Below are 12,801 nucleotides of genomic sequence, written 5' to 3'. Positions count from 1 at the left end.
GATTATGCTTTTCTGTAATGAAGCTATCGGTTTGCACTTGTTATTTTCAAGTGCTTTGCAAGTATTGTCGAAGGCTTTCACGGCTGGCATACGATGGCTGGTGTGGGTCTTCCGGGCTGTGTGGCCATGTTCTGGAAGTTTTGTTTCCTAACGTTTCGCCAGCACCTGTGACCGGCATCTTCAGAGTGCAGGAGCACAGACAGGAGCAGTTCTCTCTCTGCTTCTGCCTGTGCTCCTGCACTCTGAAGATGCCGGTCATAGGTGCTGGCGAAACGTTAGGAAACAAAACTTCCAGAACACGGCCACACAGCCCGGAAGACCCACACCAGCCATGCTTTGCAAGTATTTTAGTCCAAACTTAGTTTTCAGACTTCCCCAAACTCTCCATTCCTGTTTACTATCATTAGTCACCTGGCTTTCAAATATGGATGAAATAATTATCTTGAAAGGCTAAAAGAGTTACCAACCATATCCTAGATTTTTAAAGCAATGATTTGAAATTGTTTTAAAGTTTATTGAATGAAAACCATTGGCATTTAAAAAAAAAATCTTCTTGCTAACAATCTATTTATTCTGAGTCACCCTAAGTATCTCAATATGTTAATCAAATGGTACCATGTTTATATATTTGAATTTTTAGCTACTTTCATTTGAAGGACAGCATACACACATAAAGTAAAAAGTAGTATTTTTGTCACTTCTGAAGACAATTTACATGATTGAGAACATTAGTGTCAGGTTCAGCCCAAGAAAGTCTGAGAAATCAACGAGAAAGTCCGTAAATCAACTCAGCTTCTTTATTAGCTTGCACCTAATAGACAAAATCTCGCCAGACTAACTCTAATTCCCCACTGAGAGCAACTCTAACCATCAACCCCTTAGGGAGGGGCCAGTCTCTTCCTCCTTACTTTCACACAGTCCAGCTGGGGGCTGAGGAGATGCTTGGAATGTCACTCCTCCTCCCTGTAACCTTGAAGCTCCCTTCCAGAATCCTCCCCCCAGAATCCTCCCCACTCATGCCTTCCATCACAGTTAGACTGGAATACATAATACTTCCTTTGCTGAAAATGTTTAAATACTTACGGCTACTTTTAATACTCATATGTCCTCTGAAAGGTCCCATCAAGGAATATTTGGGAATCCTCATAGCTAGTCAGGATACTTGTAGGAAAAAAAAAATGGAGCAATTAGGAAATATTAAAATGTTAAATTTGATTTTTTTAATGTACATTTTGTTGACACACAGAAACAACTATTATGATATGAAATAAACAAAGCAGTGCTTTTCTGATCTATACCACGAGGACTGAGTTCAGAACAAATGCTGAATCTTTAAGCAGCCTGCTTGTTTGACAACTCCATAACAAAAGTCCAACATATGCATGTAAATGCTATGTCTCTGTGGATCTGCCGGCATTGTTATCAGGCAGCTAGACTGCAGCACACCAACTTTTCCAACCATTCAAAATAGGAAGAAACGAGTTATGATGAACATGCTTTCCTGAGCAGTCAGTACAGCCTTATAATATAAGGAGTTATGATAATTATTGTATAGACAATGATCACCTTTATCCCAAAGTATTTCAGAAATTGAGTTTTATATGGAGTGATACCTTAACGCAGCAGAAATGTTATATTAGTAATTTTCTCCACAAAATGTCTTAAAAATAAGTTGGTTATTGTTACTCATTTATGCTACATCTTAATTCCTTTTTTTAGAGTTTATCTGGTCAAATCAAAGCTGTTGAAGAGCTAAGTAAGTTATTGCCCAGGGTAAGATCAGATTGAAAATGGGGGGAGGGGGGGTGCATTAGCATATGGACCAGCTAGAATTTGGCAAATTTGCAGGCTGACTTTTATTTATATATACATAACATATACATATACATAAACATACACACACACACCAATCAGCCTGAGATAGTTGATAGATAGATAGATAGATAGATAGATAGATAGATAGATAGATAGATAGATAGATAGACAGACAGACAGACAGACAGACAGATAGATAGATAGATAAAAAATAACTTAGTACAATCCATCAAAGTATGATAGTTCTGTTCATATTCATAGATATAGCTGAGATGTTTATGTGCACTGTGAGGAATGTAGAAATGATTATAAATTCATTTGAAAAACATTATGCTAAATTACAGCTACAACAATTCCGTACTTCACATTAGACACTCTGAAACTAAAGTAGATGAAATCTGGTATATAATTAGGAGGGAATTGGTTCTGGTGGAATCTCAAGATATTTTTGATATCTATTGTTTGATATTTTTCTCAGAAGCAATTCCATCCTTTGAAACATCTGGCTAATCTTCCTGAAGAACCATGAGAAGCATGGCTTTGTTATCTTCTCATTCAGTACCCCCTCCCTTTTTTAGATTTGTTTAAATGAAACAATTCAGTTTGGGGTTGGAGATCCATTCTTCTTGCTCTGAAATGGGAAAATGCTTTCTTGGAATGGGGGTCTAATATCCATAAACTAATGCAACACTCAAAGTGAAATCAGACAGTAGCACTAATGGAAAATAACAGAATACACAGTGTACTTTGTGCTCAGGTCTGATGGTGATGATGCATGACTGTGATACCAAATTAACACAAGCATTTATATAAAGTACTGTCTTGCTCTAAACATTAATAGCAAAGCAAATGACTAAAAAAATAAAAGAACCGTGGAACAGATTTTGGGCCCCAACTGTCACATTTCCAACATTTCCACCATAAATAAAAATAAACATTTCAGCCTCTCTGATATCAGTTTAAATAAATGTCCAGTTTCATACAGGATATGGATAGCTGACTCCTGACACAAACAAACAGAGTTCATTGGCTAGAAAATGAGAGAGACCTTTCTGATCAGCACTGAACTTCCCTCTAACAAAAATTATGATAATTGATATGATTAGGATGTGCCATTGTGGCTTGTGTCATGCATGTGTCCTGTTTTTCTTTAGCTTTTGAAAAATAAGCAATACTTGCTTATTTATTTGTTAGATTTATACCCTGTCTTTCCTCCAGGAGCTCAAGATGGCTGACACAGCACTCCCCATTCCATCTTTCCCACAGCAATAACCCCATGGGTTGATTTGAGAGAGGATGGCTGCCCCAGTGTCACTCAGTGAGCTTCCATGGCTGAGGCTGGACTCCACTATCTTAGCTGACACTTGAAATACAATGCCACACTGGCTTGTTGTTACACCTGATGATCAAGGATGATTTGGAAGCTGACTCTAAGTTGTACATCAAGTTAAGTCATAATGCGGCTGGTCTGTTTTTCTGTTTTATCTGGGAAACTTGCAGAGAGTGAAAGGAAGAAATAGCTGGGTGGCTAGATGGAGAGTACACAAATCGGTCCCTACATGTCACCTGGAAAAAGACTGGTCTCATCAAGAGCCAAAAGTACAATAAAGTACCTGCTCAAGGTAGATCAAAAAGTATTGTCGAGACGCAGGTGAGGATTGAGAAATCTGACTAAGCCAAGCAAGATTGAAGATTCTGAATGTAAAACAATGGTAAGCTTTTACAATGTTTGGAACAGATAGACTAACTTTATGCTTTGATGCATCTCTTGGATTCTGCTGACACTCCCTAGTGTTCCTCTCAAGGACCATTGTCTGAGAAACTGAATCAATAGAACATATATTGCTGTATTGCTCCTTTTATAGTGGAATATGAACTATTTATAGAGAGCCAGTTTGGTGTAGCAGTTAAGGAATCAGGCTAGAAACCTGGACACTGTGAGTTCTAGTCCCATGTTAGGCACAAAGCCAGCTGGGTGACCTTGGGCCAGTCACTTTCTCTCAGCCCTCAGAAGGAGGCAATGGCAAACCACTTCCAAAATCTTGCCAAGAAAACTCCAGGGACTTGTCCAGGCAGTCGCCAGGAGTCAACTTCTTTTTGAAGGCACCAAAAAAAGAAAAGAAAAAAAAAAGAAAAAATTTAGGAATAAGCTAAATGTTTATGTACTTTCTGAGGGGTTGGCAAAGTTTCTTACGCAATGGCTAAATTTTGTGTGGCAGCCAATTCTGTAAGAGAATATTTAGCCAGCTCCTGGGAAATACATTCATCTATTAAGTAACTTGTTTAATTTACAGTGGAAGGTTCACTGTAATTGGCAAGGATAAATTTAGTAGGACAGAAAGATTTTAAGTTATTTTATATTTCTTACTGTCAACCTATAACTGAATGGTGGACTCATGTGCTATATGCGTTATATATATGAAAAACACATGACAGGTATACAAACGCATGAGTCCACCAGCCTGTAATTTCTATGCTTTGGTTGAATGACTATATTAAAATTGATGATGATGCTGACTGTCCACCAAGTCCAGTGTTGTCTCATTTAGGGTAAGCAACCTAATGGCTAATTATTTTGATTTTCAGTTCCTATGAACCCTAGCCAGCACTGTCAATGCCAAGAGATCATGGGATCTGCAGTCCAAGAAGGCCCTAGTTTGCTTGTCCTCCTGATCTACTTTGCCTTTGCTTTTCCCATACCTGTTTCCCATGAATCCTTTATGTAAAGATGTCAAGAGACAGAACCTTGACATTCTGAATACAAGGTACCGGTAGTCCCCAATTTAAGAACAAGTGCTGTTCCCGAGGTCTGTCCTTAAGTCAAATTTGTATGTAAGCCAGAAAAATATTATTGTATAATACTGTATAAGTAGTATTGTATAATTAACTCGAACCATTGTGTATTTAACTCAAATCATTGTGTATTTAACTCAAATTTTGCTACAATAGTTTCTGTTCTTAACTATGGGTTGTCTGTAAACCAGGTGTTCTTAACCCAGGGACTACCTGTATAGGATTTGGTCATGACCCTGTGCTCCTTTGTCCTTGCAATAAAGTGGGGTTTGGCACGTCACTTCCAAATCTATCTTAAGTCTCATTTTCTTTCCCTTCTTTGCCTCTGAATAGTGAACTACATTTTATAACTTTTTCATATAATAAAATGTACACTCGTCATTCCTTCCTGCAATGTCCAGACTTATGTAGGCTGATAGACAGCAGGATGTCTATTCATCACTGTTTAGCTTCCACATAGAAGCAGAACCAGATAAAATGCTTGGTTTCTGTCATAGCCAAAGCCTCTCTCAAACATTCTGCCATACTGTGGGCCTCATCAGAGACAATGCATAGAATCAGATTTTTTTTTCCATGATGGCAAAAAACTCTTTTTTAAAAGCCTATGAAGATAGATTATGATGGGAACATAATCTCTCAGCCAAGATTCATTTTAAAAAAAGTACTTCTAGGGTAAATATGGTCAGGGAAAAAGAGCAGGTAGCATTTATTACGGCACAGAATATGTAACCAAAGTGACTTAGATGTTGCTCTCACTTGCAAGATTCCTCTTTTGAAGTACAGTGGTACCTCGGGATACTAACGCCTCTACTAACGAACTTTTCGGGTTACGACCAGCTCCGGCTGCAAAAATTTACCTCGATGTGTGAACTCCGCCTCGGGGTACGGCCATTTTTCTGCCCGACACGTGGTCCGTGGCCATTTTTCCGCTGCCCCACGCAGCACCCGGCCGTTTTCACGCCACGCCGCACCCAACCGTTTTTGCGCCACACCGCACCCGGCCGTTTTCGCACCGCGCCGTGCCCAGCCGTTTTCGCGCCACACCCGGCCGTTTTCCCGCCCCTGATGCGTGGTCTGCGGATGCCAGAACGGATTAACGGTAATTACATTGAACCTTATGGGAAAATTTGCTTCGGGGTGCGACCAAATTCAGAGGGCGGAACGGATTAACCGGATTTACATTGAACCCTATGGGGAAATTTCCTTCGGGTTACAACCAACTTGGGATACGCCCAGAGTCACGGAACGGATTAAGTTCGTATCCCGAGGTACCACTGTACAACCGTATGTCCACCAGAATGCTGCTATATATCTTCTCTTCTACTGGCCAGCGTTCCAACTAGCCACTCCTTCTAACCTGAGCATTCTTACTCTGCAGCCTGATGGTTGATTTCTATTTCTGCTTTACATTTTCAAAATGTCATTCAACACTGAAGACACAGTTCTCACTGGGCTACTTTTAAATTTAAAAAAATGCAGGGAGAGATAATCTAAGCCCATAGCAAACAGCATGTTTGAGAGCTTCAAAACAAAGTTCAAGGATGTCAATTTTTAGAGTAGGTGCTCCTCTTAGTGTTGTGCTTGCTTCATTAAGATTCTGGTGGTCCTGCAAGTATCTAGGTGCCAAGCCAGAAAGAGCTTTATAAATTAAAACCAGTACTTTGAATTGTACCAGGAAGCCTACTAATAAGCAATGCAGTGAAGACAGTATAGATGTAATATGGTCAGGGCATTGAGCGCTAGCAAAGAAGTAGGTCACTGCATTTTGAACCTAGTGTAGTTTCTCAGCAGACTTCAAGAGCAGCCCTATGTGAAGCACACTGCGATATTCTAACCAAGCAGTGATGATGGTATGAGTCACTGTAGCAAGATCCTTCTGCTCCAGATAGAGCCCTCCTGGTTATGGCTTCCACCCATGCATGCAGCAATAATTGTGAGTCCAAGAGACCCTCAGTCATGGACCTGCTTCCTCACGGGTAGTGCTTTCCTCTCAAGAGACAACACTGGATCTCTCGAAGAGTCATAATGAAGAAAGAGCAATTCCATCTTGTTTGAGTTCAACTTTAGACTGTTTCATCCCATGCAGACCAACAATCTCTAGGAATCAGGACAAGACTTTGACAGGCTTAGGATAACAATATACAATTGAATATCATCAACATGCTAGTGATGCCACACCCTGAACTGATGGATGACCTCTCCCAGAAGCTTCATGTAAAAGTTTAAAAGAGAAGATTGAGCCCTGTGGCATCCCAAAAAATTAGTAAGGACCTAGTCCACATCTCTTCTCCACATGCATGACTGGAACTGCTCACTAAGGAAAGAGCAGAACCACTGCAAATCAGGGCCTCCAGTCCCCAACCAATATAGATAGTCCAGAAGGATACCATAGTTGATCAGAGGTTGTCAAGAGATGTGAAAGGCTTCTTCAGGTAGTATTCAGAATGAAGACAGCAAAACAAGAGCTAGCAACAATGAAGAGCTGGGAAAGATAGATGAGTTTTGTCCCCCATCCTCAGATCTGACCTCCAGCTCCCTGAAATGTAAAGAAGGGGAAACACCTTAACTTTCTACTTTGTCTGTGAATCTCCCCAAAAGAGCCTTTACTCCAGCTCTAATTAAACAAACACTTCTTTGCTTTTCAGATGTTGCTCACGGTATTAATCTAATTAAAACAAACTCTTCTTTGCTTTTCAGATATTGCTCAAGATATTAATCTGCCAGCAGAATTGGTTTTATGAAAGCATTCAGCACATCTAGATTTCACATGCCAGGTATTATTGCTCTTGCTTGACCTTTCTGGAAACTAACAATGAAAGTACTGCTGCTGCAAACAACTGTTTCCTTTCAATTATCTGTTCCCTTTCTGAAAAGATATCTCCATTTATTCTAAATCAAACCTCATTTGTGACTCAAGCATGACTGCTTCTTGAATGTATTGCTTTTTAAAAAGTTCCAAACATTTATTGGTCAACTGAGTTGAATTGATTAAACCAAATGCAATTAATGGATTTATTGTAGCTTAAAAATAGATCAGGAGTTAATCACAGCCAGGTAGCTATTGTACTACCACTGTAGCATACAAATTCAATAGCAACTGCCATGGCTCCAGTACTCCCTCAATTAAATGGTACAGCTAAACAAATGGATAGGATGATTTAAATCTTAAAAATGGTTATTCTGGTTGCAGTTCTGTGTCCTGAGAAAGTCAATAATGCTGGGATAGAAAAGAAAAAGAATCTGAACTTCACCCTTTGCTGTCTATCTATTGTATCCATTTATCTATCTTAAATCATATATTGTTTTATTTTTCATGATTTTTAAAACCCATTTGGGAATACTGAATATGCCTATCACATAATCACTGCATGGAGCAAACTGGGCTCTTTTGTTTTCTTAGCCAGAATTCAAGGAGTCAGATTACTTCAATAAAGATTACTCTCCTAGAGAGTAATCAAGGTGGGCTAACATGACATAACTTGCATAGTTATGTACCTGGTGATACAGCCTAAGAAACTGAAAACAGTTCCACCTACCCTGAAAGAAGGCATCCTTGCTTATATTTTAGCCACTAGCCACCTCTGAGGTTGGAATTTCTTGGACAACTTTCCTTTTGGCTATGTGGGAATAAAAGTTAAGATGGCCTGATCAAAGTCACCATGAACAGACTGGTTACATATTTAACCTCTCTGATCTTTATCTCCCACATAGCTGCAAGGGGGATAATGAAAGGGGGGGGGATGGTGTAGCTATAGCAGCTCCATTTTGTAGTTATTCTAGCCTGCTTTTTCTGTGTCTGGAGGCCAGAAATGAGAGTCAGCATTCATGTGAATAGTTTTGTGTGTGTGTGAACTGCATACTGTATTCATCTAAGCCAGGGTTTTCAAACCATGTTCTACAAGTCATGTTCTACAGACCTAAGGTTCTGTAAGAGATGAAGGACATACATACATGCAGTACATATGTGCCAATTTACTATCACTACAGCTTTACTTCTTGATCAGGGGTTCCACAGTTTTGTTTTTTAACTAACAGGCTCCATGGCTTGAAAAAAACTGAAAACCCCTGATATAACTCACTCATCCTACTTCCTGGCTGGTGGGATGAGAACTGTGGTCAATCTAAAATAAAAGAACTATAAGTTCCTGTTCCTTTTTTGCCCACCACTAGTGATAAAATCTCATGTCCAAAAAGGCTTTGCCCAACAGCAGATAAATTCACAGAGGCCAAAACTCACCAGTGGGCGAAAAAGAAACAAGAGCTGTGATCTTCTTCTCCCTCAAAATTGCTATGAGAAAGGCTCTTAAAAAAAATAGGTCAGAGATGGCAATGCAAGAAAGGAGTAACTCAAGAAGCTGGTTACTAAACGGAAAAGCTAGAAAAGCTTCATAAAGAACACCATATTCTCCTCTTACAATTTTTTCAACTTGAAACACTTGTTTCAATTACAGCCAATATTTTATTATGGCTGGGTTCCCACATCACACCAACCCATCCTGTGGTTTTTCTGGTTTTGTCTTAGCATATTTTGTAGGATACAAACACATTGTAGGAATATGTTGTAGGAACCCTGCTCATTAGTAAATTATTAGTAAATTATTAGATAAACCATGACTATTATGATGTGGAAGCATAACAACTGTGTCGCTATAGGAAATTGAGTTATTCAGGATATCCTATGGAGAAAAGAAGAAAAAAACTGGCTTTACTGGGGATAAGAGGTTGAATAAGCAACCAATGCAGTGTTTCTCAAGCTCAGCAACTTTTAGATCTTAAGAAACACTGAACTAGAGTATGAGGAGGCTTCCCTCTGTGGGCTGGAGCATTGCTAATTACTAATATCTTTTGCATAGTTTTTGTACAAGGATTAGCTTTGTTAATCCACAGTAGCCACTTTACTGTTCATTCCACTATTAAGATCTGAGATATCCACTAATTATTTTCCCTCCCTATTCCCACACCTGAGGGTGAGCATTTTAATCATAGTAGTGCCACAGTCCAATATTATGCTGATGAATTCTGGGCATGTAAATCTAAGCAAGCACAGATTATTGAAGTGTTACGGAGCTCCTCTCATTTTATTAAATAGTGAGACAAGCCATATTGCCCTATGGACTGATGTTCAATATAGTTATGGAATTCCTTGGCTGGAGCTTTGCCCCACTGTCCAATATAGCCACTCATGGCTAAGTCTCTTTGTTTTACAGCATTGGGATGCTGAGTCAAATATCTCCCAAAGGTAACAAAGGCACTTCAAGTACAGATGAAAATGATAAAAGAGTTACAGAAAGTTTTCTTCTGATGCTGGTTCACAGGAATCAGCAAGCCTTGGGTCTATAATCTATTACAATATCATACTACTAGGGGTTCCATAACTTGTTAATGACTGGATTCAGATAACATACCTGGTTTATTTTAATTGTTTGTTGAACAAGCCATTGAAGCTAATCCACATGTAATTCTAAGCCAGATAAAACATAGTGTACACACCACAATGGCTGGCTTCACAGATTATGTTTTATGTGTGACCTTTGAAGCCAGCCATTACATCCTGTGCAAATGTTTCAGTTCAAAGGAATATTAATCAGTCAGACATTTCAACAGTAGTAGACTAATTTGACTGCTTCTTTAAAGCAGTTACAGTGCCTGCTCATCAGTCTGAAAGACTCCAAGAGGGGACTGCAGAATAATAAAAGCAACAGTGTCCCTGTCCTCAGGTTTAGGATCTAAGATGACACAATAAAAAATGAAAGGGTAGAAAGGGATGGAAAAGAGGCAGAAGAAAACTCTGGGACCAGATCTTAGTATTTTATGGTTTAATGTGATGACAGTGGGGTATGAAAGGTAGCCCAAATTATGTCACTGCCTCCAAACAGATGGACCTTTTGCTCTTCAAAATGCCAATTAGCATTGGAGCTGGGACCAGTGATAAATATAATAATTTCATAAGCCTGTTATGCTATTCTTCCTGACAATCATTATCCTGTTAAACACTAGCAATCACTGAGAAAGGTAAAACTGTGTTAGTGTAGCTGATTTGAAGGGAATTAATCAAGGAAGCAATTGGACTTTCTGCTGTTGGGGAAACATGCTGTTCACTAATTTGCAAAAACAACAAAATAATACATACTCTTCTAACACTGATTATGTGAACTCTAAAAGCTACAACTTGTTGAAAGGGCATAATTTGATAAAAAAAAAATAACCAAAGGATATACAATATGTAACTGATCTATCTGCATCTATTCTACATCATAAGGTTATGACTGGTTGATCTCGTCCATTCTACATAAGCCACAGATTAATATGCCATCGGCTAACAGCAGGTGAAGTTTTCTTTTTTACCTGTTGAAGGTTATATATGGTGCCCACAACATAATTTTGCACTCTCTAATGCATGCCTGTTTAGGCTATGTAAAGATTTATTCACTGAAGCAGTGAGCATGAAACTGAGCAAACTCAGGAGGCAGTGAAGGACAGGAAGGCCTGGTGCGATATGGTTCATGGGGTCATGAAGAGTCGGACACGACTTAACGACTTAACGACTGAACAACAACAACAAAGATTTATTATTGTTGAATGAGTTCATTATTAGTCCATAGGATTACACTCTTATATTGTTTAAAATAAGATTGCAATACCTGGAATCATTTTCCTAGTATTAAGAAGGTCTGATAACAAGAACAGAAGAGACTTGGAATAAAATATATTTGATCTCTATGTTCTATGAGGAAAGTCCAGATGCAAGCAGATACAGTCAACCAGATAGGCTAACAGAAAGTCAGCGTTGAGAGTAAGAAATTCTCTACCAGAGTGAGTGACAAATTGTTGTGAAAAAAGCACTAGCTCTACGTTAAAACATTTGCAGAATCACACAGAAGACTTTTGGACATTTTTCTCACTTGATTCCTCTTGGCATTTTTAAATGAAGTATGTCAGATGTTACAAGCTCCTTAAGCGTATCGGTCACCACCTCACAGATGAAGAGTGGGAGTATGTCTAAGTAGGGCTATGCAAAGCCTTTCAAAGAGGTACTGTACTTGGCAAAGCAGAGGTATTGTTCATGGTAAAGCAACCATGTTGTTTGCAAGACTGATGTAGCTATTTGAGAGCTATCTCGGCCTGCTTTTTGCTATAAGAATATTGACTGAGAATTCTGGGACTTGCAGGGGAGCAAAGACCCACACCTCTAGTGGGTACCAGGTGGAATGGGAAGTTACTCTAGGACAGTGTTTCTCAACCTTGGCCGCTTGAAGATGTTTGGACTTCAACTCCCAGAATTCCCCAGCCAGCTTTGCTGGCTGGGGAATTCTGGGAGTTGAAGTCCAAACATCTTCAAGCGGCCAAGGTTGAGAAACACCGCTCTAGGACATTCCAAGAAAGTGCTCTCCAAAGTTTTGCACAAGACAGAAAAGAGGGAATGATCCCCAGAGGTCCAGTACCAAAGACAGGAACTACTTCTGGAACACAGTCATACTTGGGGAACGTGAAGAAGGCAGGCTAGAATCCATCTGTAACAAGAAGAAAAGAAAAAAGAGGGTGGGAGTAGCAGTATTGTGAAGAAAGGAAAGCTTTTCTCGGCTCGTTCACGACAATCCTGCCTTCTCTGAGACCCACAACGGAGAGGGGAGTAAAAGGAGTGCGGGTTTCATGAGTCGGACCTCTTTCCCCTCCTCGACTTTCTTGCTGAACGAACCGACCGCTTTGAACAAAATGAAGGGTGGAGAAGAGACGGAGGACGCCCTTACCCTCGGCAGCTCCTGACGCGGGGAAGATGGTGTAGTTCCCAGGTCCCGCCGGCGAAGGCGAGGGACTCTCGAGATTTTCTCAGGAAGTCTGCAAAGGCTATAGGAAGATGTTAGTCAGCGTTGCGGTGCGATTATTCCCATAACAACAGGAACCACAAACCGGTCAGCCGGGCAGGGCAAACAAACTGCTTGGAAACCGCCCCGCGTGGGGTCACCCGGGGGCAGGCCGGCCTCAGTGGCAAGGGAGGCGAGTTGGAGATGTTGTGGGCATCGCTCGGAAAGGGGAGGAGGCATTTAAAAAAAAAAAACGGGATTGAAGAGGAGTGAATTAAACGACAGCAGCAAATGTGGAGACTAGAGCAGTGGCAGATGGTCATATCCATCAGAGCAACGGCGGTGCTGGGCAACCTGGTCTCTGAGCAGGGCTAGGGAACAGTCCTACATT

General features: G+C 40.1%; 1 protein-coding gene across 1 annotated transcript in view; it reads right to left on the bottom strand.

Moving 5' to 3' along the window:
- Positions 1 to 12,513, bottom strand: part of LOC112541197 (spermatogenesis-associated protein 7 homolog) — a 49,964-nt gene extending 37,451 nt beyond the window's left edge. Inside the window, exons 1-2 of the mRNA XM_088146723.1 lie at positions 12,357 to 12,513; positions 1,084 to 1,161 (exon numbers count right to left, since the gene is read on the bottom strand). Coding sequence (XP_088002849.1) covers positions 1,084 to 1,147 — 64 coding nt within the window. The 5' untranslated portion in view covers positions 1,148 to 1,161; positions 12,357 to 12,513. The remainder of the gene's footprint in view (positions 1 to 1,083; positions 1,162 to 12,356) is intronic.
- Positions 12,514 to 12,801: the final 288 nt, after the last annotated feature.

Source organism: Python bivittatus, unplaced genomic scaffold (genome assembly GCF_059951505.1).
Source record: "Python bivittatus isolate LINGU-HERP-01145 unplaced genomic scaffold, Pbiv_v1 ctg000020_np1212, whole genome shotgun sequence".
Classification (NCBI taxonomy): domain Eukaryota; kingdom Metazoa; phylum Chordata; class Lepidosauria; order Squamata; family Pythonidae; genus Python; species Python bivittatus.
Note: the sequence above shows the minus strand (reverse complement) of the source record. Positions and strands in the feature narration are given on the sequence as shown.